Genomic DNA, 25,585 nt, shown 5'->3' with positions numbered 1-25,585 from the left:
TTGAGCCAAATCATCTGGATCGCCACTTTATGGATTATAAACCCAGAGTCCTCTGTGCTAAGATGGTTTCTGTCATTTCTTTTCCCACTGATGAATATGCTTGTTCCTGTTTCTGATCAATTTGGTCTTAATCAGTTAATTGACTGATTAACTTGATTGACAGCTGAGACCAAATCGAGATGTGGGACCCTGGACTTTGACGCTGCAGCGCCACCTAGAGATCACAACAGGATATTTCAGCTTCACTTTTATGAAGTGTGAGACTCAGACCAGGACAAATTTAACCCAAACTGTCGTGGACAGACACCACGAGCTCTGAAGAACCCAATGTTTGTCTAATCTGAGTGAACTGACCCTGAAAATGACTTTTACTGTTGAGAAACCAGTTTAAAGACGCAGGACGTGCGATGAGGAACACTGCTGTTATCTGACTCTGTTGTGTTGTTGTGTTAAAAGATGCCGAGACACTTCTGAAGTGTGTTAACAGCACGGTCGCTCCTCGAGACTATTCACCTACCGCACATTGTCACAATCACAGCTTCACACACCTGAGAGAACAACGTAGCGTCTATCGCTACCTGCACAGACGTGAAGACAACACACGACGAGGGTCCCAACTTAAACGTGGAAGTTGCTTTTAAAGAGCCAATTATTAATGAAAAGTCGTTGCTGGAGATCATCCATCGTACCACTGACGCACAACACACACACACACACACACATTAACACTTCATCTCCTCCCACACAGTAAATGAACATGAGGTTTGAACACCACAGATGTCAAAAAAGAAACTCGTGTGGAAGGATGTGTTAATTCATGTTTGGGGAAACGCATGCACACAAAGACACACACACACAAAAACAAACACAATCTGAAAACTTAAAAAAGCAAATCCATAAAAGCAACAAAAAAAAAGCACAAACGGAACGTCTTCCTCTAAAGGAAAAAAAAACATCAGACGGGAGTAAAGGCCAATCAGATATTGAGCGTTCAGTCGTCTCTGCTGTTTTGAATGAGATTGAGTTTTTAATGACAATAGAGGAAGATCTGACGAGATGACGGGAAATGAAACAAACACGTGAGACGAGCAGAAGGACGAGATGAGCTCTGAACCATCAGGAGGGATTTCTTTGTTTTCATGCCCCGGTGTTGAGATGAAAAGCAGTTTTCTCTCTGCGCTGGTTCCGCCCTCTTACCTGGCTGTGCATGAACTTAAGGTTGATTCCCTCCAGGGTGACCTGCAGCAGCCCACCTTCGCCCGTCTTCATGTCCTGGACGGGAAACTCTCCGCCCAGCTCCGGCCCTGAAGGAAACCACAGCCCAGGTCAGCTGCAATAAAACCACATGCTGCCGGGATGCAGAAATCTTTGAGATTATTCTATTTGTGGATTTTGAACATCGAGGGGATTTAAGTTAAGATGCTGATGAGAAGAACTAATTCAAAATGTAGAAAGTACAAAACTTAAAGTATCTACTGCAGAGATTGACCTGGTGAAATAAAACACTGGACTAATCATCCAATCAGGCATCTTCAGGACTACTCGCCCCACCCCTATAGGTAAAGTTCTACCACCAAGCAGGGATGAGTGCTTTTATTTTGATATAAAAATGAAACAGAAGGTTTAAAGGAATTCACAGGACTACAGAGAGCACAGAGCTGTCATGGAGCTTGAAGCTTCCCCCAAACTGTCTGTTAAGATTTGTTCAGGTCGATATGAAACTTCTTTTTGTTGGAAGAGCAGCTTGTAAGGACAGTGTTTGAAAGAGTCTAAGAGAAATAAAGACAGAGGAAAGAAAGAATAAGCAAAAAAAACAATTCAGCGAGTCCACTCTCTCCTCACCTGGTTTAATGCTCTGCTGTCTGGCTGCAGCTCGTTCCATACTGTCTTTAACACAGTAGTAGAGTTCACGACACTGGAAAGCAAAAAAGCAAGAAGTTATTAGAATGAATCAGCAACGTCCTCCTCCAGTGGATTAAAAGTACAGGTGGTAGGTTCTCTGACCTTCTTGGTGTAGAACTTGTTGAGCTGCGTCTCTTGGCCGTTGCGTCTCCACAGACACAGAACCTTGGTCTTGGGGCAGTACGTCATGTTGATGAGTTTCTCGTACCACCAGCGTTCGTACACGGTGCCGATGTTGCTGCGCAGCACGATGCAGTCGTCACAGACCTGAGACCAGTCACCAGTGAAGAGTTAAATGAGTTCACATCCACAGAACTGATTCATCAGTACAACAAGGTCATTCTACCTGAAATTGTGTTTTAATGCTGTAATTTATTCCACCTCATTTATTATTTAATTAACTTACAAAAAACTATAAAAATTATTATCTTGGTGGTTGGTTCTTATTTATTTTTCAAATTAAAAGCATACTTATGAGGGACAGCAGAAAAACATTTAACGTGAAAATCCTAAAATAAGTGTGAACGTTTATTTAATTTTTTACTAAAAACTAATTATGGCTTTATCCACTCTTGACGTAAGTGAAAGATAATTTGCAGAGGTCTCTTATGTCACAAATAAAGCTCCATTCATAGTTGGTAAACTTCCTCTACCTCCATGAAGAAGATGTCTCCCGTGGTGTCGGTGCCGGCGTGAACCACAAACGTTTGCTTCTTGATGTGACGGCTTCCACTGGGCCTGATGGACCACTCACGGCCATTCTGAAAATAAAGCACAGTCCAATTACCAACCACACAGTGTGCACGCACAAGAGGAACATTCAAGGTTTCCTGGAAATAACCGTGTAATAAGGTTTCTAATTATCAGGAAGACAAAGACAAAGTTGTGATAAAGTTATGAAAGTTGATTTTATAATTAATGCCGATTATCTGAGGCGTGTCCGGGAAAGAAAAGGTCAATTTAAACCACAGTTATTATACATTTGTGTTTAATTTAATGAATTTTTGTTTGTAGACAGATGTTCATCTCCCCAGCGACCCCCCCCCCCCCCCCCCCCCCCACACCCCCAATGACTGGAAGTTAAAGCAACCCCCTCTTTTCATCTTTAATAAGAACCAGATTACACATTTCTTTTTCAGAGAAATTCCCAGGAAACAATCATGGACGCACGGAGCAATAAACCGAAGCCGCAGCAGCTGAATCAACTGAACACACACAGGACAGGTATTCACCATGTTTGCCAGTTTGTCCAGCATCTCGTTGATCTCCTGGCTGTACGTGAGGCCGATGTGGGACTTTCCCATCAAACGTCTCACTTTCTTCCTGATGTCGTTTGTGGTCAACTACACAAATATTAAAAAGGGGGAAACAAACAGCAGTGAAAAAACAGTCAAACAGGAAATTGAATGGGTGATTTAACGGTTTGTGTGATATGAACAACAAACAGGGCTCCGTACTTTCATCATGAGCATGTACGCTATCATGTTGTGCAGCAGAGTAGCCAGGAGTCTGTCCTCGTCATCCTCCAGACGCTTCCGGTCATGATCCCCCAGCGACATGTATCTGTAACACACAGGAGGGAGAATCAAGAGATCAAGGGAGGTGCAGGGATCAAGCTCACAAAAGGTGCTAAAATTATCCAAATATGAGGCAGAAAAGAAAACGTCAGCCGTGTGGAACCTTTCGATCATCTCCTGAGGCCCCTGGTCCATCCCCATGCCCTCGCGCTCCAGCATCACCGCGTCCAGGAAGGCGTCCTCCCAGAACTGCAGCTGGTCCCACAGGGTGGAGCGCTCTTTACCTGAACACACCAGGACAGAGCACGTTCAGCTCCACATCCTCACAGCTGATCCATTTAATACAACCTAGACCACGTGGGTGCAGCCACAAGAGAACCTTGACAAAGATTTCTGTCCCGATCGAATCAAGTTAATTAAATAGACTTTAAAAAGATTAAAATGTGCTGAAAACAGTCAGTAACACAAAACAGGCACATGCATATGCAATCAATATGAATTTAATAATAATGTAAAACATAAGCTAATGTAAATATACAACTGTATAAGACTATTTATTCATTTTTCATGTTTTGCACAGTTTTGTTACTAAAAGTTTTACTGCAGGTAATCAAATAATGATGTTTTAAGATTTGACTGGAAAATTGTATTAAAATTTTGTTTGCTTTCAATCACGGAAAGGAAATGGATTAGACATGCAAGAAAATCACATTAAAATCAATTAGACCCGTTACAGTTACACATTATGATGCTTATTAAGGGGGTTCGTGGTGAAGCTCGTAACAGATCTTACAAAACATTTATTCTAATTAACCTTAACGGTTTGGCAGAGTTTTATAAAAGGAGCAATGTTGTATTCATAAGAGGAATCTGATGCTGCCTTCAAGTGCTGCTCAGTCAATAGTGTGTTTTATTTTTTGTTTGCGGCCCTTGTAATTTAGAAAGTCTGAAAAAATATACAAAATTATAAAACCGTACAACAAAGTTCACGTCTCAACTTTAAGCTCGAGTCATGACATTTCCGACAGCACTTGAAGGCAACGTGCACTCATCCGATATGCAAAGGCCATGAAAAAAGCTTTTAATCCAAGTCGGTCGGACGACTGTGAAAACGCAGGTGAGCAGCGGTGAGAGTGAAGTGAGTGGGAACTGAACACATCTCGATCTGAGAGGGGAAACTGGGATTCTGCAGCTGAGCTCATATTTCCACCTCCATCACAGACGTGCAGCTCCTCAACAACACAGGAAATACCCCACATCACATCAAAAGGTAACACACAGAGCCCGGCAGATCAGTGGATACACACACACCACCCCCCCCACACACACACAGGGAAAAAAAGGGCAAAGGCAAAAGATTAGCCCTACTTAGAGAAAAGGTTTCCATGGCAGCATCCTCTAGTTGATCCCAGACGGAGCTCTTATCGCGTCCTGGAAATATTTCCCAGGAGAAGCAGCAGGAGGGAAGAGAGAAGCAGCGAGAGCAGGGGGGGGGGGGTAGGTTAGTCGAGGAGGTTTAACGAGAGCAGAGCGAGCAGAGAACCAGAAGAGGAACAACAACAAGGACAAACCACGTTTAATTACTCTTATCTTCAGACTTTGACCTCAGAATATTAAACTGGAAATATTTATATATATATATAAGCACAATGAATTGAATTCTAAGAGCAATGATCTTATAAGTGTTCATCAACGAAAGAATTGTGTTTCCTTAAACGTTCATTCACAGTTATTATGTTTTATTCCTTTTATAATCTGTGTTCACGCTTCACCGACGTGTTGTTTAATTCATTTGATATTTTTCAATTGATCCAACCTGTCACACTATGAAACCTATTCTCAGAAGGCAGTGAGCACAACCTCCTCCTACTGAGTTCCTATTCATCACTATATAAAGCTGGACAGTTACATCAGGCTGTAACCTCTCACCATTACACAGCTCATTAACATTTCACCACTTCTCTGTCGTCACATGTCTGACTCTTTTCCTCTGAAAATGAAATGATCAAAAGTTCAATGTGGTCAAATTCTAAGGAAAACCAAAGCAAATGACTCTTTACCTTCGTGGAAAGCAACTTTTAATATTGTTAGAAAAAGCGATGCAGAAACAAATCAGAGCAAAACTACCGTGAGAGAAAAAAGTGAGGGAGTAAGTAAATGGAGGAATAAATGTTCAATCACACATTGACTGACTGAAGCAGACGGTGGAACGTACCAAGCAGGCCTTCACAGAGGTAGATCCTCATGCTCAGGTCCTCCATGGGCTGAGGGGGCGGCCCCTTGGACGGAGCTGGGACCGGATCTTTGACGCCTTTTTTCAGAGTGTGAGTCCTCCCCTGAAAAAACAAGACAGGGGACTTTTAGGGAACTAAAAAGTGGAAATGAATATTTGATTTAAAGGATTCAAGTCCCTGAAACTGGACACCTGAGCTGCAAGGAAAGTTTTTAAAAGAATAATCAAGAGCTTTTAATTTTCCATTTTTTTAATTCAAGCAGAAACCCTCCGGTGATTAATCTCCAGGCGCCTTCTGTGACTTCATATAAACCTCATAATTCAATTAACTAACAACCAAATTAGATTCACTATCTCAACTAAGAGGGGGTATAACCTGCATATTCCCTTTTATCCCCGAGTCTTTGACTTACAAACACTGAGCTGGTGGCTGGATTGGTTTCTATCTCACTGTCGGAGAGCGTCCCTCTGGACTGAGTCAGATGAGCAGTCCTCCTCCCACCGAGGCCGTCCCCTGCTGTGCTGCTCAGGTCACTGTCGGCTCCCAGAGTCTCCCCCGAGCTGTTGCTTATCTAAACATAAAGATCCAGGTGTACGGATGAAACACGAGTGCAGAGGATTTTGTAGAACAGGAGCTTCAGGGATTCTGATTTAATCCCTCTGTGTGGAATAAAGTGGTTTCAAACTAACAGCATCTGAAACCTTCATGGGTGGTGTGCTGTCTATGAGCTTGAGTTTCCAGCTCTTCTTTGAAATAGATTTTTATAGACGTGGCAAAATGTTTTTATAATTATAGATTTTCAAGAGGAAAGACAAAAGAATTGACCACAAATATCCTGAAAGCTAACTATATATATTAGTAATGTGAAATACATATGTATCTAGAATACATAGGGACAAAGTATCTGAGTTTTACAGATATGTATTAGTATTGTGACATATGTATCTAGAATACATAGGGACAAAGTATCTGAGTTTTACAGATATGTATTAGTATTGTGACATATGTATGTAGAATACAAAGGGATAGAGTATCTGAGTTTTACAGATATGTATTAGTATTGTGACATATGTATCTAGAATACATAGGGACAAAGTATCTGAGTTTTACAGATATATATTAGTATTGTGACATATGTATGTAGAATACAAAGGGATAGAGTATCTGAGTTTTACAGATATATATTAGTATTGTGACATATGTTTTTAGAATACAAAGGGACAGGGTATCTGAGTTGGCTGTGCCCTACCACTGTGCTGGCCTCTGAGTCCTGGCTGGTTGTCCTGGTCAGGATCGGTGGCTCCGAGCTCGTTACTGACTCAGTGTCGCTCTTCTATAATTAGAAAACATAAAGACAGAAGAAAATAATTTGTTTGATATATCTCTATTCAAGAGAGAACATGCAGCTGTTCTTTTTCCCCCCCCATTTGCTAACCTGAGATCCAGATGTGACACCGAGGCCACTGTCGGCACTGATCTGTGATTTCTTCTCCTCGGCGTCGGCCACCTGGGGGCGCTGCTGCTTTGCTCCTTCAGACCCTGCAGGGCACACACATGATTATCAGCAGGTCGTCGTGAACAGAACCTACACGACCATCTTACCTCGAGGAGCCGCCTCACTCAAAGCCACCACCCACAGCACAGAAACACTACAACCATCTAAAAGTGCCAAAGCCTCCATTTCAACACGGCATCACACCGGAGACACAGCGAAGCAAACAGTAGAACACTAACACTAACCTCCTCCAGGTAAAAAAATACAGACAGTTGTACACTTTATATTTTTACATTTTCTCTATCCAATGGTGAGTTAGTTTTCTTTCTAAAATGACCAGACAGAGAAGTGACAAAGGGGCAAGCAGAGAGTGCAGTCAAATCGGGGGAAAAGTTACAAATTAAATAAATAAAACAATAAAACTGCAAGAGCGTGACATTAATTCTCAGTCAGTGCTGCAGATCGGGCCCAAGTTTCAGCAAAACCAACAGACACAGGCAGTTAGGCATGCAGACGAACTGGTGGACGGTACAGGAGACATTTTCTGTTTCAAGTGTGATTTGAACTTCGATCCTGACACTTCCTCGTTTATCTGTGTGTGTTTTGTTTATTTGTGACATTTGAATTTGGACGATATTTAATAAAAATGTTGGCTGTTAATCGGTAATTCCCAGTAAGCCACTTGAAACTGGAAAAAAATACAGTTAAAAGAGCGGGACAGGGCGGCAAGTTTAATTTCTGTTCATCGGGATGCAGGGAAATCAAAATAATTTAAAAAAAAAAACACACTGGAAAATAAACTTACACTTTGCTAAAGCTGAAAAAATTACTAAAAATAGCAAAGACTTGATTCTAAACGCTGATAAAAATATATAAAGTTCTTGTCCGAATAGGATTCATATAAACCATCACATACTAAAGTCATGGCTGCTGACGGAACTGAGAAAACAAACCAAGACATCGTGATATTAAGTCTTAATTAAACACAACATGAAACATATTTCAAATTGTGTTCCAATTTCTCACAACACTTCATCTGTGAGAAATTGTCCGAACCTAGTTGTCGTGTAGCCAATACTGCAAATTCAATGAAAAGTACTTAATCTGATGAATTAAGAATCATGTTCACTTTGTACAAAACATCAATATATTCTTATTGTAAAATGAAATTACCCCTATCGACCTCTTCTCTCACATGAAGACTTTAAGCTGGTATATTATGGGTTATCCATTGAGTACATGATTATTAGGAGCTTGATTAGATTTTACTTGTTCATCTGTTAAGACACGGGTGAGGCAGGTGAGAGAAGGGGGGGGGGGGGGGGGTAAAAGGTCAACAGCCGAGCACCCCATTCGTTATTCTTTATTTATTTTTCTGGTGTGTGAAAAGTGTCTTACTCTGTGGTTTTTCCAAAGCTTTTTGCTTATCCTGGTGCTTGCTCCACAATTCTACCCAAGATGCATTGCAAGCAAGGAGAGAAAGACAGAGAGAGAGTCAGAGAGCGGATTTTGAAAAGGCATGTATGGTGGATGAGCATTCAAATCAAAAACAAAGAACTCAACAAGCAGTTAGAATCTGTCATCGCTAAACACAGGCGTGTTGTAATGTTTGCATGTAGCCGTGGTTTTTAAATCTGGACAAGATGAAAGGTTTGGTCTCTCGTCGTGTGGGTCCACTGTGTGCGACAGCTACTACGGTAACATTACAACACCCAGAGCTCCGGGTCCAGAGTCCCGGAGAGCCACACAGTGAAGTCCGGGCCGAGCCTCGGCTCCGACCGCAGGACACTGACGCCATCGACTGCATGTGTGCGGCTCTCCAGAGCAAAGGTTAGAGAGAAAGAGAGCGACAGAGAGAGAGAGAGAAAGAGACAGAGAGAGCTGGATGATCCGGAAAAAAGGAGCATGGGATGGGGTTGAGAGGCCGACTAGCCAGCAGGTGAAATGGAGCAGTTGCAGAAGCCGGGATGCAAGTCTCAAAGCATTCTGTAGAATTGAAGGTGCAACTTCTAAAAACAGGAAGAAAAGGGGGTGCAGGTAGGAGAGGTGTCAGGGTGGTGGACTGAAGAGTGTCCCCCGTATACAGACCCAGGAGAATTCTCAGAGAATTAAGAGATGAAGGAGAGTGTTAAAGATTTTCTCAATCAATTGGTACGTTGGTGACCAATACAAGAAGCTTTCTGCAGTGAAATTTGTCTCTTTACTGGGACTGTTTACTGGGGAGCGATGCTTCCACCCTCCATGCTAATAGCAGAGGAGCTGCCGCTGCTTTCCACAGCACGCCTCGCAGAAACCTGCAGTAACAGGCACAAGACCGGCACCGATGTTTTGACTTATCGATGCACGTACCTCCGGTTTCCCTCGCCCACTACTGCAGATTTAGGGTATTGGGAGACCAAAACAAAGACATGCATTCAAGGTGCTAAGAGGCTGAAGTCCAGAGGGGAGGCAAACAGGGGCACAGATGTTTGAGGGAGGGGGAGACAAACACACGCAGTCCAGGCTGAAGGACAGGGAAATATTCCAGACACTTTTTTCATGTTACATCAAAAACATTTTACAAGTTTGAAAATTCTGACTTTAGATTTTTCATTTAATATGAATTTTTTAGACACAGAAATCCCCCTGAAGTATTTTTATAGGGGGGTTTTCATGTTGTGCTGCTGCTCCAGTGTTTGAGGTCAAAGTGTGTGGAATATCTAACACCTGTAAGAATCTATCTAAAAGGGATTTTTCTTTGAGACGGTTGGAGGGGGGAAGGGGTTGGGGTGGGGGTGGGGTGGGGGACTGGTATTCAGGTTGATGAGCCTGTAGGGGGCTGGGTAGGGGTAGGGGCGGGGGGGATCTCACAGTGCACATGCAACCGGGGCCGGAGTGGTGTACACACCAATCGAGGCAATAAAGTTCTCCTCGTTCAGACTCCGGGTATCAAAATGGCGGTCCCCCTTGCCCGTGGGGTGGTGCGGCAGCTGCAGGTGGGGAACATTCAGGAGGCCCTGGGGTCTGGCCGTCTCCATACGACCAGACGGACTCTCTTTACTCCCCGGGCTGCCAGCACTGTCTGTGGGGCTTCGCTTGCGCTTCTCTGGGTCTACACCATTCTCTGGGTCTACACCAAGTTACCGGGATTAAGGTTCCAAAGACAGAGTTGGTCAAGTTAAGAAGAGAAGTGGGAGAAATGTGTGGGGGGTTCAAACTGGGAGAGGGTTAGCAGATTTACACAAAGAGGGAAAACAGCGACGAAACATTAGCTTTGTAGTTAGAGTTAATCTTAAGAGTCAAAATCTTGCATGCAGCTTAAAGCTTAATATTAAACACAATGCAAAGACATGGAAATGTGTTAGTAGAACAGCGCCACTGCTACTATGGTTCCCAGCAAACAGTTTTAAAAATCAACTTCTAATAAATCCGTCAAATGTAAACATTCCTGTGCTGAACACCTTTGCGTGACGCACCTTTGGTTTGATAGTGTGTCCGTGCTATTTCCAATAGGCTGAAGACACTGGCCATTCCTCCGAGGCCTGCGTTTGTGTACGAGTGCTCCAGACTGGAAACGGTGCACTTCAAGATGTCCAGCATGCCTTTGTAAACCTTCCTGCTCACCTCCTGGAGGCAAGACACAGGGACACAGCTTATAATGAGATAAACAAGACGAGAGACAGTACAAGAAGCTCCTGGTCTGACGATAGAAGACCTGGAAAGTCGAAAAACAAGCATCTCACCACGTCACGTATGATCTCCTGTCGGGCGTCTTCCTCCGACTGGACGGCTCGGTTCAGTTTACTCAGAACGAAGACGCGGAGCTGCTCGTTCTCCAACAGACGCCGGACCTTTTTCATGTTGAGCCAGCCGACCCCCTGGCCGTCGAGAACACTCTGCACCACCTCCTTCAAGAACTGCTGGTTCTCACTGGGAAGAGAACAGTTTGTGTTCAGTTCAACTGGACAGGGACTTTTCCTGCCCGCTCCAAGTAAAATGTGCAGAAAACATTTGTCAGATTGAGCCCATGTGAGAGTGCAGCGGGAAACATCCAGAAAATTCACAGCGAGCAAGTGGGCGTGTCTAACAAATAGAATGCAAATATCTCAGGATGAAAAAGAGGAGTCATTTACGAGAGGACGAAGATGTCAACTTGGAAAGACGACGAAATTCGAGAGTTTTTGGTCATAAGGGTCGACGCCGGTGTTGATGTGCTGTAAACACAAACAAGTTATTTCCACAGGGGAATTTATACGTCCTGTCCTGACTCGTGCTGCTCTACACAAACACCACCGCTCGCCTGAATGTTTCTGGACATTATTTCTTCTGTTGTGAAGCTTCTGACCTGCACCCTCTCCTGCTGCGTTCTTCATGTGAGAAAAACAAACTCTGCAAACTGTCTGGACCCAATTTTCTGGTGTTGGTGTCTGAAAGTAGCGTGGAACATTCGGAAAGGATCCGTTACCTCGTGTTGTTGACTCGACCTTGAGGAGACGGGGATTCTCTCTTCACTGTGGGACTGTGCTTGATCACCGACGACTTCTGGTCAACGAGTGCTCGCGGTGCACGTGCGCCTGGAGGAAGAACCACACGCATCAGGAACCAAGAACCAGGACGAGAGAAACTACGTTGTTTTTAAAGCTAACACGTCAAATACACAAGGGAGCAGCTGACTGTGTGAAGAGGACACACACCTGGAATCTACTGAAGGTTATCTAATGCTGATCAGACAAATTACTGGAGGTGCTAGAGTCTATTATTACAACAAGAGGGGGGAAGGGCAAATCAAACTGGGATTGTTCACACACACACACACACCACACACACACACACACACACACACGAGTCCCAATGGTGCTCTTGGTGGTGACATCACACAGTAGCAGCATAGAGATGTGAGGTCAGACAGAGGACAGTGTGACCAGCAACTACATCATTGAAGTCATGCATGAAGGAAATAAAGAGATGAGTGGATGATAAGGAAGATGAACCACAAGGTCCTGAGCTTATTATAATACACATTGAATTGATGGTGCTCAGCATCTGCATGTGAACCTCTTGGGTCAATCATTTTATCATTATTTTATATTTCACTCCAACAAGGAGGTTGTGTTTTCATTGTCATGTCTTTGTCGGTCTGTCAGCAGGGTTACTCAAAAACTACAAAAACGATTTCCATGAAATGTTGTTCCTGTGAGGGGGTTTGGATCAGGACCCAGTGGAGGACACATTAAACTTAAGCAGTTTGGAATAACGGGCCGATCCAGGAATTTGTTTTCACATTTTCTATGAAGTAAAAAGGTTCTACTCATACACAGGTTGATACTTTTAATTAGTGTTATTACATGAGAATGTTTACAAACTGTCCATTGCTACAGTTCCTCTTTCCAGCCTCTGTCTGAGGCACTTGATTTAGCTCCTGGCTCTACAAGACCCCCCCTACTGATAAAGCCTGCTCTGATTGGCCACTTGACCCACTCTGTTGGTATTAGTCAACTGCTTCCAGCACGTGTAGGAAATGTCATTTTCTGCCTCTGCTCTACTTGGCTCTGTCCGGGGGGGTGTCAGGCTAGCAGCTAACCGCGCATTACGCAAATGTGAGGCCCTTATGATGAGTCATCACGGTTCCATGACAGGACTCTCTGGTCCTCGAGATGTATTCTTCATTTTACAGAGATGAGTTTTATCATCTGGTTGGTGTTTGAAGTGGTCCCTCTCCTCGGTCAGCTGTAAACCTCCAGAGCAGAGCAACACCCACACACTAGAACATCACACACCACCCAGTCCCCTTCTGTTCCTGCCATGAATCTCATCCACTGTGAATGCTGGTGTTTCTTATCCCACCTCAGGCATTTGGCCCCGTTTCTGTGAAGTGGTTTAGAAACGACTTCTCGTCCTCTCAGGACAACACAGCCTTCTATTCTAGTTCCATTCTTCATTTAGAAAATTATGCATCAGTGAAAAAATTATTTAATTTTCTATCTTTCAGGAAACTAAACTTGATGCGTATGTATATGCAACTTGATTACAATACTTTTTTCCCAACTAAAGATGTCTTTAGATCTTTAGAGAATCAATTAAGCAATTCTATGACCATGATTTCACTTTCACTGCAATACAATAAACTCTAGACAACACTTGAAGTGAAATACAAGAAGTTAACGTTTTCTTTAGGACACTGAAAAAATGCAGGTGAACCAAGCTCAGTCAGTCACATCACTACTGCCCAGACTGTGAAAAGTGCATTTAGTGGTTGTTGTGTCACTCCTGTGTGGAGACACAAGCTTTCTAACGTTTGTATTGTGGTTTTCAGTCGTTGTTTCAGAATCTTTACACAACCACAAGCGACAGGAAGCTCAGAGAATCACAGACATAGAAAGAATCTCTGTGGTAACAACATCGGTCACATTTAACCCCTCATCCTACTCGGTCAAGCTGAATCATAGCAAGTCAAGCTGACAGACTCTCGGGTCTCTGACTCATGTTAAATATTTATTTATAAAGATGACTCATTATTAAATATGTGAAAATGTATATATTCATCAAATTGTATGATGTCTACAGTTAGGGGATTTCTTTCTGCACCATCTAATGGGATTTGAACATTCCAAATGCATGTGTGACATTTCATCTTTTTTATTCCAGTTCTCTCTCTGGCTTTGTCACATAATTATATTCTCCTCTGGACTAAGGACTAAATTATGTTGATACCGGATATCAGCAGCTCTAAGGAGCAAACTGGCCCTACTGATAATTATCTGGTTAAACTTGATGCATAGGAAAACATTTACACTGGAAGACGAATCTAATGGAAAGAAAAGAGAAAGGAAGATATAGACTCAGTGGATGAACTCTTTCGGCGGAAGCCACAGGTAAGTTTTCCATCCCTGCTGGCCCGCTGCATTGATTTTATAATTGGATTGTCCCAGTTTATGAACCACACGATAATGGAAGCACTGCCTGATGAGCAGTGTGCAGGTATGGGGGCGGAGGGCTGGGTAAGTCGTTCTGGAGATGTTCTCCTGTTTGTTTTGTGAAATGGATTTTGGATGTGCAGAGATCCAGGTTATTCTCTACATCAGGAGTATTCAACGTTTTCAGGCCAAGGCCCCAAACTGGTGGAGAGATGGAGCAGAAACCCCCTACAATATATATTGTATAAAATTGGGTTTTATATTAAACTGGGCCTAGTGCCATATATAAACATAACTACCCAGCTATTGTGCATTCAATACTAAGCTATTCAAATATTACACGGGTTCATATATTCATGTTTTTAATTTAAACATATGCAAGTTATAGGATGGCCATGCCACTGCCATTTATAAACATACATCTTGCATACAACACTGAGCTATTAAATTAATTCACAGATTCATGTTTTTATTTTAAACTACATATGTAGAGTACAGTGAATCCTCAAGCCACCTGTAGATGCCACACATACTCCCACATTAGTGAGATGTCAGACCCTGATGTGTAGCACATAACTTATCTAACCTTGGATGGATGGAGGTTGTCAGGCAGAGGGTCATATCAGCCTCACAATAGTCGATGCATGTTAATGTGTGTTTAAACACGTTTAAATTTGTAAGTACTGCCCATTGCTTTCATTGTGTATTAAGTTTCAGGACTGCAATTGTATCAACTCCCCCCTAATGCATATTGAGCTGATACAGTCTGATATAATACTCTTTCCTACATTCACCCCTCTGGGACGTTATAATGCAATAATAACACTATTGAATGCATTCTGTGGAGCTTTTGAATTGTAATGCATTATATCGACAAGTGTTATTTAGCATAGACTCACTATTTTGTAAATGGGGCAAATAGTATAAACACGTGTCCATATGATGCAACAGCAGCAGAAACAGTTCAACTGACACATCTCGGAATCCTTCATGAAGGAGCATTTATTGTAGGATGTATTTTTAGCTGGGTGCCTACAATACATATCCAACTGAGCGTATGAAACATCATGCCTCATCTATAGAATCTGCTGTGCTATCCAAATGACTGCAATGCCCGGAACCATTGAGATAACCATTATGTTGCCTGATGAAAGCCTGACATTCACTGATAAAAAAATGTAAAACATCATTCAGGTTCAGAATTTGCATAATTTCACTGCTCATTGTGCTCAGCACAATAAAAGGTTGATTAGGCCCAACCCCCCTCTGTACTCTGTGGGAGCGTAAAGGACAAGAAAACAATGGCAAACAATGGATGTGGCTATTCTTATCCTGTAACGCCAACATCTGCGTCCATGTTTTGTACTTCATTTGCCTCCCTGTGGCTTTTTAAATTTTTCGTGTGATTCCTGATGTTGGTTCAGGTGTATTTTTCTAATGAAATCTATTCAGAGTCACTTGTGATAGAGCTACTTCAACAAATAGAACCCAACGTACTGTGGAGTGAAAAAACAACAATCACTATGAATGGCAGCGTGGAAAGACAAAAGGACTCAATGCTAAACTGGATCTTTGAAGACACACACAGTGACTGGGATGAGGGACAGACAGAGGGGGATGCTGGGAGATGTAGTTGCCTGGCTTGGAGAAGCATGCAGCTCACTCGATTAAAGGGCAGAACCCACCTTCTGCGCTCCCCGGGCCGGCCTCAGTAATAACCTCCATTAGAGAATTTAGCCCAAATACTGCACACAAAACCCAGAATTAGTGCCGTGAAAGAGGGGGACAGAGAGGGGGACACCGGCCCAGACACAACCAGTCTGAACATCAACCCTCAACAGACAAGCAACATGGCGCCAAAACAGAGAAAGAAAAAGAAAGTAAAGAGGAAAAGGGGAAGACAGACAATAGAATAAATACACACTGATGGTGTGTCAACCCTGACACTGTTTGAAAAGATGCCTGATGCTGTATGTTCAACATTCACAGGATCAAGTAGGAGCTGTGTATGAGCTCATATTCTTAGCAATGACTGGAGGTGTTTTTCAATCACTGGGAAGAAATCAGATTTTCAGCACAAAGACAGAAAATATAATCATGACTAACAGTAGTAAAAAGTGTGATCTTAAAAGATTCAACACAGTTTCTGCTAAAATAGTCTTAATACCTCCAAATAGGGAGAGAAACACACAACAATGGAAGCCACAACACACGCAAGCAAAGCAAGAACACACAAGCATGGGGGGGCAGGTGGGATTTGAGCTTCATCCACTGAGGACAGATCCTTCTGGTTACACAATCCAAATGCAAATATCATGTAAATGCAGGTAACATGGATTAAACCATCCTTCTGTGGCAAGGATGTGCAGATGCCACACCAATAACAGTTTGTCGTCACACGTGAAATCCTCCGACTATAAATGCATCCAAAAGACTCCCACCAGTCACACACAGGGGAATGTCAGAGGAACGGGAGGGGAGGACATGGATAAACATGAATGTGACATTTAAGGGGGTCTTCTATCTTAGTCCTATGTTAAGGAACAGGGTGTAAGATAGGACAAAAAGGTCACTTCAAGGTTAAAGGAACAGCCTAAAGTCAGGGGGCTGAAACAAACTACCACACCAGACGTAACATACCCGGGCTGTCAGGGGAATCTGAACGACAAAGACAAAACACATCATGTGCAAAAGGAACAGAACATTTTTTTTATGGCAGCTATTCCACACTGAGTGGAGCTATTGAGTTAGGGCACCATGCTCCACTTCTCTTTTTCTCTCAGCTAGAGGGAAAATCCAGAAAAACAGAATTCATATTTCCGTCTGATTATTAGCCATCAAGTTGCACTCCCTGTAATTTAAGCAAATCTTAACCTTTTTATGGGGCTGTGCAGAATTAACTTGTTTCAGAACAGTTAAATGGACTCCCCCGGTTTATTTTTCTTTCTTTTTATTAAGTAAAAGGAGCAAATTATCATCGTCTAATGTTAATTCCATCTTTCTTTCCGAGAGTTGCGATTTTGTAACCCCTTGTAGGTGAATGTCACAAATTTGCCTCAAACCCCATTCCGCTCTTAATGCCGCCGTGGTGACGATTGTGCCTGATGGTGCAAATACTACACATACCAAGGAAGGTATTGGAAGCATCTCTCCCGCCATCTAGTGGTCAGAGTGGAAAATACATACTAGCCCCTTGGGACTATGCCGCAAAGTTATTTTGACAGTTATTATTATTTTGCCGCATTATGCCTAATGTCGCTAATTTGCCTCATACCTAAATTTATATCTATTGTATATGCTATATTGAAATTAACAATCTCCACTTAATTTAGCATCTCTATGACAGGCCAAGAACACCAATAATATTTGTTTTATATAATTGGAAATTAATTCAGGCAGTAAGGGGTTAAATCCTTCTAATTTCACTAATCACGTCGCACTTAATGTGAATGGTCGAGTGAGCTTTTTAATCCCATTTGATATAAAACTGATACCGACCTCAGAGTCCTCGTTTAGATTTGCTTACTTACTGGTTCCCAAGAAAAACTGCCTTTTCTTAAATATATATATATGAAGAACTTAACCTACACAATCTGAATGTATTCTACACCAGCAGCTAATAGTTTGGTAGAAAAGGTAGCTGTAGCTCATCTCAACAACAAAATTGAAGTCTGTTTTTTCAAGTGGATTTTCCTCTTAAGGCTCGAGAGAGAAAAACGTTGTTTCATATATCCTCAATATTCTCCCTTAAAATAGTGCCATATCCATTTGGCAATCCAGAGGGAAGGAAGTCAGGCTTTAAAAATAGCTCTACCAACCTGCTTGTTCCATTTCCTCCTCAATATCAATATTGAAATATTCTTTTATCCCCAAACATCACACAGAAAAAGAAATACAAACAAACAGTAAGTTAATTAAATAGAAAAATAAAGCTTCACAGTGTCACTAGTTATGGTTGTTGCCTTAAACAAATATATGACGTTGGGTTTGAAATTGTTAGAATTTATGAATGCATGTGAAGTATATTAAAAATATCCTAATAAAACAGGTAAATAACTGCAAACATGTAATGTGATGAAAAAAAATGACATTAATGGTAAAGAATATTAATTTATTGAAAAGTACCCTTAAACTTTCCCTCAGGTACCTGTATGTTTTAACAAACCATTTTTCGTTTCACCTGAATAATTTCTGAAACCACACTGAGCAACAGGAACAAACACCAACTTCCTGAAGTTTACATTGAACAGAAGTAAAATGGTCACATCAGCTGGGATGTCCTACCTTTCAGGCTGGGAAAGGGAGTGGATTTATCCCTCGCTGCCTTGTTGGGGAGGGCGAGATTGGACAAACTGAAACTGGTGCCATGGTTCTTGTACAGATTGCCTGTAGTGGGAGTGATAAGAGCCATAGTTATGTCTTTAAGAACCTATCACATCGATCTGATAAGAGCTTTTGGTGCCATGATTCATCATCTTCCTCATAAATCAGCCCACTTTAATGTTTTCCTGGATTTTAGCTGAAAATTTAATGCAAATATTCTTACTGGCAAAGGACATGAGGCCCCCGAAGCCGTCATTGCTGCTGTTGGAGATGGTGGAGTTTGGCGAGCTGTTCCGGGAGTCTCCCTCCCCGTCCGACTCTCCTGGAAGCCTCAAGCTACTGGGACGTAAAGGACGCTGCGTCCTAAAGAAACCACCAAAAGACATCAGCGTGTGTCCGGGACTAGATACCGGTAACTTACAATATGGGAAACTGTCAAGCATTCACACGGCATCACAACATCACACCACCAAAGATTCAAGACCACCATGAATGGAGAGAGTCGTATGGCATGCTGGGTTTGGATAGAGAACATTGCATGGTGGGTCAGAGCCCATTTGAATGATGATCAAACATTCATTCAAGCGATGAACAAGTTTAACACACTTGTTGCCATTGAGGTTCTGGTTGAATCGAGGGGTGTATGACTCCACTTGCTCCTCTGCATCAGGGTCATCCTCAGCGGGGAAGCCATACTGGGGCTCAAAGTACGGGTTATCATACTCTTGCTTTTTGTTGCCTGGGTCCTGCAGGCCAGGATCAGCTGGAGGCCTGAGGAACGCCTGGCTACCCAGTGCGGGGACAGGGTTCTGTAAAGCAGCGCTCGCCGATGCTTCAATTTCAGGCGCTTCCCCCTGCTCCTGAAAAGAACCACACACGGATTAATGGAAGCCTCGTTTGCCCCAATTAATCTTCTGATAGATACGACTTTGAAAAGCTCACGATGGACAAGTTGCATCTACAAAAACTATAAATATAACAAAAGAGAAGAAGGCGAGAGAAAAATAGAGTCTCTAGAGGAAACACATTGATTAGAAAGGTCACACACGTTGTTGACTCCCTGGATTATTGTACTGGGACTGGAGCTGGCAGTTGTGCTGGAGCTCGAGCGCAGCGGTTGTCCATCGGAGGCTTCAGCAGGTCCCTCCCCAAGAGGTGGACCCTCGGAGCCAGGGCCTTCCCTGAATTCATGGAAGTCCTGAAACTCCACCTCACTGGCATCTCCCAGTGCAGCGTGGGTAGGAGGGTCCAAGCCTGAGACATCAGAGTAAAACACCATGAGGAGGAAAACAGCATGAACACGGTCAATGTGCATCTTTTAGGTCAAACCACTTACTGGGCGTATCTCCCTGGATGTCCCCTTGGATCATCTCGCTCACCAGGTCACCGAGCGAGGAGTAAGATGAGCTGGAGTCATCGTACGCCTCACTGTCACTTCCACTGCAAGAAATAAAACTGATTGAAGAGCTGCCAAAATAAAGTTACTATAGACTGTAAACATAAAGATGGACTAACAAGTCAAAGTACACTTATAATACATTTATGCCAAATATGGTTTCTGCCACTTCAGGTAGTTTATAGATGTATTGGCAGGACCTCAATACACCACAATTCCTTTTTGTAGAACCAGTGGAAGTGGATTTCCTTCTTCTATCTTTACATACAGTTTAAGTTGTGATTTACTGTTGGCAACGTGCATAAAGCAAGAACTCTTGGATGTGATTGGATTGCTATGGTTAGATTGCTCTTGTTTACCTGTCTGTGGGATCAGAGTCGTTGCCATCGTCCTCCAAGGGACCGGCCATGGCTTCAACCAGCTGGGAGCTCCCATCATACACCCTGTACGACACTGGTTGGAGCTGGTGAGCGTACCACTTGGGCTTATCTCCGATCAAGGACGGGTCAAACACATCTGCAACAAAAGTAGAAATGTTTGTCCAACACATTTTCAGTAAAGAATACGAAACAACTCAAATCGACTTCAATGGGTCTCACTGTTATGTATCCTCTGAAAGGCGAGGTTGGTGGGATTCAGAGCCCACTCTCCGTAAAACTCCACCGCCTGCGTGTGGGACAGTTTATCTGCAAAGCTAGAGCGCCGAGGCCGAGACGCTAGAAAAGACTGCGACTGGAAAGCCACCACTGGTCGGGGGAAGAGGCGCAGGGTGCGAGTGTGCATCTGGAACCCCTGGAGAACGTTGGGGGAGTTGAAGAACCGTACCATGGCCACCCTGCAAGACAGAATTATGTTAGCTTAATATCCCTTGACTTCCCAAGCAGGCAGACAGACAGTCCCTGGAAAGAGACAGTGAGGACTCACCTGGTGGCGACATCCACTGAATCTACATCATTGCCGTAAATCAGAGGGTTGAACTCCGTGGAGGACGGTGAGGCTTTGTCCCGTCCCGGTGGGAGCAGAGGCATCTCCTGGCCCTCCTGGAACTTCTCCAGGTTCAGAATGGGCTGGGTGTTCAAACTCATACTGGCCAAGGCCTACGACAGGTAGCGGTGACACTAGTTACAAACGCAGCAGTGGATTTATAAACAAAAAAACAACACAGCACTGCGATGGAGCACCCCCACGTTTGGCATCAACATTTACTTTACAATTAATGGGACAATATATCATAATTTGGGGAAACAATTGGGACCAAAGTATCCGATTGCAAAACTGTAGAGGGTTAAATATGGAGATTATGATTCATGGGATGATATTAGAGGATTATTCAACTTTTTAAAATTTATCTGAATGGTAATCCCAGTAATTGCAAGGTTTAAAAGGAAGAGGATAATTATCTATATGGTCCAAACTATAAGTTTTCTCCAATTTGACTTGTTATATAAAGCGGCTGAAGGCTCAGTTTTATGCATATTGATGCCTGTAGTGGGTGTGTCATTTTGGAGAGGGAGAGCACAAGGGAGGTAAGTCACTATGCATGGTTTTGCTTTGAGGGAACTGCTGCAGACTCAAGTGTCAGTGTTTAGCTTAGCATAATGGAACATTTAGTTGCTGGGGTCTGGATGAATGTTAACTTTGTCAGAGTGATTAGCTTCATCGTATCTTGCTTTGGTTACGAGAACACTCACTGATGCCAAGATAGATGCACGCACATTCAGTCATGCGCAAGCCAGAGCTAAGCAGTGTATCGAGAGGACTGGTCCGAAACATTCTGCGACGCTTTTAATGCATTTTAATTCAAGTCTTGAGAGGAGGAGACAAGTAGTAGTGACAAGCAAAAACAATGTGTGAGAGAGAGAAAGAGAGAGAGAGAGAGAATAATATCCGTGCAGGGGCATTACACATTCCACAGGAGGAGAAATAAGTAACCTTATTTTCAGAGGAGAAGATCTGCTTTTGGGTGATCACGGTCAACCTAACCAGACACTAGGAAGGGGATAAGAGAGATGCGAGGAGAATCACATGAAGGCCTGGGATGACAACTTTGTGACTGACACTGGAACAGCACATGACGGAAGAGTCACAACTGTGGCGCTTTCCCTTTCTTTTCTTTACCTCCTTTCAACAGCACTCCCTTTCATTTCACCGAATCAAATAGATATGGCTTCGCGAGAAAAATAAATTCCATAATGGAATTTCTTTTTTTGCTGTTGCTGTTTTCACCATTTTTCCATTTTGTCTACAGTTCACTGAAGAAAGGAGATAAGAAAAGGTAAATCCGTATTTGCTTTTGAAGAGATGATGGACAGCCAGGAAAGAGAGAGAGAGTGTCCGACAGGAAAGAGAGAGAACTGTCTGAGAGAGTGAGATCAAGAGAGAAAGAGAGAAATGAATGTGAGGAAAGGAGAAATGTTTGGTTTGAATGTTTAACGTGACAGACAGTGAGGGACACAGACAGGTGACCAAAAAAACCAGACTTCACCCAGAGAGTCCGGCCACTACAGGACACATGAAGACCATCCATGGTGACCAACTGGAACCAACCAGTGATTACAATGGAGTGGTGATGACAAGAAACAAAAACAGCAGATCTTTTCAGACACAGAGAATAAAAATACTTGCACGACAAAAGTACCTGGAGCAAAAAAATTAAAAAAGGCTTAATTGTAACTGATAATTCAGATAGAAAAATGTTGGGTGAGCGGGAAAAATAATAATTCAACCAAACCAAAAGAAAAATAGATGTCTCACTTCCTGGTGCAAGTATTTTTTAAAGTGGCTCTCAAATCAGCGGTGTTCTGCTTTGGCATCACAATCTGATAATCACCTCAACCATCTTCAGCGACATTTTCTCCATTCACAGATATTCAATATTGTGAGCTCGTTTCCAAATATACAACTGCTAAACTGAGGCTTTGCACACTCCTACACACCAGCCTTCAGTCACACATCCGCACACAGGGAGAGAGCTGCTAACCACACACAGCTAATGAACCGGCTCTGATTCAAGGCAAGTTACACAAAATGAATCACTGTGCACAGGATTCTAACTTCAAAAACTTAAGTTTCAAAAGACATGAAGTTAAGTTTGAATAAAACACACAAGGAAAGGTCAAATAAAAGTTAAGAGTTTACAGATTAAAACAGTTTCAGGGTGTTGACTACATTGCTTGTGAAGCTTTAGGGAGGGATCTGTAAAACAACTGAATTATGATACTGGAAATTATGATGCTTAAATTGTGCCCCTGCATCATTTAAATTGATGATTAAAAGTAGATTTATTATAAGGATTATAAGGATTATAACATTAGCATTGGTTTTAGAACTGCAGTGGAATAACAATGCCTGGGTACATGGTAATCTAACTGATGATCAACAGCCCACGGACAATATGCAAACTGAATGATCACTTGTTTCCCTATCGGCAAAGGTGTGAAGGGACTTTGTATGAGAGGGTGTTGGGATCACTCACATGTTAGACGCATGAAAAGGTCTTTCCATGAATCAGAACCAGATGCTTTATTAAAGGGACCTGATTATGCTTTTTCAAATAAATCCTTATTTATCCCAAACTCCCTGTAGGCCGCCCGTCAGCTCAGCCTCAAACCAGCTGTATTAGCTCAGGCCTCCTTAAGAAGCCTCCTTAAAAAGCCTGCTTTCCAGAGCACCACCTAGTATTTTAAAGTACTTAATAACCAAAGCTAATTAACAGGAAAATAATTGATTTGAAACGGCTACTCTGAACATGATGGATCCCGAGTTTGATCTTGTGTGGGCAGCACTAACATCCAGGGCAAGTAAAGATGATTCTACTCGATTCATATTACGCTGCTTATTCTGTCTTTCAATGACAAGCTGTGTGTAAAATCTTTTTCAGAAATGCACAATGTCTGCTGTGTGCAAATATCAAAAGGTAGCATTGCTAGTAAAAACTGTTTGTCGTATACAGGACAGGACAGGAAATAAAGAAAAGCATAATAGGTCCCTTTAGACAATGAGGTTACAGGGGTAAGTTAGTATCTACAAGTGTTTCTAAAGGTTTTTGCTTGGGGAGCAGGGTCCTAACATCTGCTTTTACCTCCAAGAGCTACAGCATGCAGAGAGAACAGGACAAAAAACAAACATTTGTTCATGTTAGTGCACGACAAAACCCTTTTCAAATGCTGCCACACTCATGTTCAATACATACAACTGTGTTGAGGAAGGAAATCCCTACTCTTCTCACTGCTGAAAGAGAAGTTTTATGCTTCTATAAGACTTTAATCAAAGGTCACAGGAAGATGCAGCAGACGGTGGCTCCACATGAGTCCCTGAGTTCTAGAGCCGCTCCGCAAAATGCTGATATGTGCTAGTTTGACTGGTTTTTGTGCCGACGGCCATCGTGTAAAAGAATCAGAGAAAGGTCACACAGAAACTAAGAGGAATCCGATTTGCGGTACCTGTTTCAGATGTTTCTTAAGCTCGCATGCTTCCGGCTCTGGAAGAGGTGGTAGCAGCTCTGCATTGGTGGGTGCAACAACCTGCCGGCAAACAAACAGTCCTCTTTAAATCAATTCTAGAAAACGTCCCTCCAGGAGTAGGTTAATTAGACATTATCTGTCCGCTTCCCCCTGGACATGATGAAAACAGACTAAATGAGATCAGAAGGAGGAGAGGAAACTAATGTTGATGTACCGACCTTGCTGCTGTCAAGGTCCACAAGCCACACATCATCCGGGATTTTGAAATCTGCTTTGTAGAGGAAGAAGCTGGCAGGTACGCCAATAATGTAGGGAGTGGGGGCAAGAAGGAGCTGAGGAGTTGACGAGTAAACACATCAGTCAGTCACAGCTCGAGGTGACAACCACAAACTGCATGTGCAATTAAAACAGCAACAAATACGATTATAAAGCACATAAAAAAAACATCTGCTTAATTGAAATATATCTTTACCTGTTCAGCTGAGGCCATACATGTTGGCAGTAGAGGGATGACAGGGAACATGTACTCCAGAGGGTAAATCATGGCCACAAAGGCCATAACACTCATTGATAAAGCATTGTAATCTCTGGATTGAAGAATGACCTGAGGGAAAGAAAAAAAATATATGGGTGTTATTATCTTATTATCTTTATTTTACTGTGTTTCAATACAATCTTTCTGGGTGTTCACTGGCCTGTTTCCTCTATATTTAAATGAGCAGACACACTAACACCTCTTGACGGCTTCTTCTGTTCCTTTATTACAATATGATGGTTTATCAACACCTCCTATTACTTGTGTAATGTTAAGATGTGAACAACCATTTGACGTTGGACTCATAACAGCAATATTCAAAACTGAGCTTTTATGAGAAACTTATATCTGCAGCATGAAGTGCTTGAAAGTAAAAAATAAAAAAACTCAGACAGCTTCTCTGCAGCACTTAGTTCAGACTGCCTGAATTTAATGATGCATTGAATTTATCTTCAGAATAAAAGAAAATGGATGAATACAAAATGGCAGAGTTTCATACAGATGGTCGACTGTGTGGAGGAGAGGGAGGAGAGAGGTGCAGAGGCTGCAAACAGCAATGAAACCAACCAGTGACTCCTCATCGGACAATTAGGCTGAAACACTGAATGATACTCTCTGGCTTTTCAGGCTTTCTATTTTCTTTCTTCAGTAAATCGTCGACTAAAAATGGAAAATGATAAAAGAGAGATACTGGTTGTTTTTCTGACAGAGAAACAACCAGTATCTCTCAGACACTGAAGTCTCTCCGCAGTGTGACTGAGGCTGTGAAGCTGAGATTTGATTGGTTGCAAATGAGCCTTTGCATCAGTGTCACTGTAAAGCAACAC

General features: G+C 42.5%; 1 protein-coding gene across 12 annotated transcripts in view; it reads right to left on the bottom strand.

Annotated features, from left to right (window-relative positions):
- Positions 1-25,585, bottom strand: part of madd (MAP-kinase activating death domain) — a 46,556-nt gene that overhangs the window by 4,619 nt on the left and 16,352 nt on the right. For 2 of the 12 annotated variants that reach the window (XM_053430104.1, XM_053430744.1), the window contains exons 5-33: positions 24,696-24,827; positions 24,442-24,555; positions 24,203-24,283; positions 21,693-21,749; positions 20,685-20,857; positions 20,360-20,595; positions 20,120-20,276; positions 19,701-19,804; positions 19,413-19,618; positions 18,971-19,224; positions 18,588-18,727; positions 18,326-18,427; positions 16,682-16,699; positions 11,593-11,701; positions 11,261-11,341; positions 10,871-11,057; positions 10,604-10,754; positions 10,036-10,239; positions 7,089-7,192; positions 6,903-6,986; positions 6,066-6,224; positions 5,635-5,755; positions 3,583-3,703; positions 3,360-3,465; positions 3,135-3,245; positions 2,556-2,663; positions 2,005-2,169; positions 1,843-1,915; positions 1,198-1,304 (exon numbers count right to left, since the gene is read on the bottom strand). In XM_053430104.1, coding sequence (XP_053286079.1) covers positions 1,198-1,304; positions 1,843-1,915; positions 2,005-2,169; positions 2,556-2,663; positions 3,135-3,245; positions 3,360-3,465; positions 3,583-3,703; positions 5,635-5,755; positions 6,066-6,224; positions 6,903-6,986; positions 7,089-7,192; positions 10,036-10,239; positions 10,604-10,754; positions 10,871-11,057; positions 11,261-11,341; positions 11,593-11,701; positions 16,682-16,699; positions 18,326-18,427; positions 18,588-18,727; positions 18,971-19,224; positions 19,413-19,618; positions 19,701-19,804; positions 20,120-20,276; positions 20,360-20,595; positions 20,685-20,857; positions 21,693-21,749; positions 24,203-24,283; positions 24,442-24,555; positions 24,696-24,827 — 3,765 coding nt within the window. The remainder of the gene's footprint in view (positions 1-1,197; positions 1,305-1,842; positions 1,916-2,004; positions 2,170-2,555; positions 2,664-3,134; positions 3,246-3,359; positions 3,466-3,582; positions 3,704-5,634; positions 5,756-6,065; positions 6,225-6,902; positions 6,987-7,088; positions 7,193-10,035; positions 10,240-10,603; positions 10,755-10,870; positions 11,058-11,260; positions 11,342-11,592; positions 11,702-16,681; positions 16,700-18,325; positions 18,428-18,587; positions 18,728-18,970; positions 19,225-19,412; positions 19,619-19,700; positions 19,805-20,119; positions 20,277-20,359; positions 20,596-20,684; positions 20,858-21,692; positions 21,750-24,202; positions 24,284-24,441; positions 24,556-24,695; positions 24,828-25,585) is intronic. The other 10 variants (XM_053430190.1, XM_053430272.1, XM_053430888.1 and 7 more) reach the window with 10 other exon arrangements.

The sequence above is a fragment of the Pleuronectes platessa genome, chromosome 1 (genome assembly GCF_947347685.1).
Source record: "Pleuronectes platessa chromosome 1, fPlePla1.1, whole genome shotgun sequence".
In the NCBI taxonomy this organism is placed as follows: domain Eukaryota; kingdom Metazoa; phylum Chordata; class Actinopteri; order Pleuronectiformes; family Pleuronectidae; genus Pleuronectes; species Pleuronectes platessa.
The sequence above is the reverse complement of the archived record's forward strand: the minus strand, read 5'-3'. Positions and strand labels throughout refer to the sequence as shown.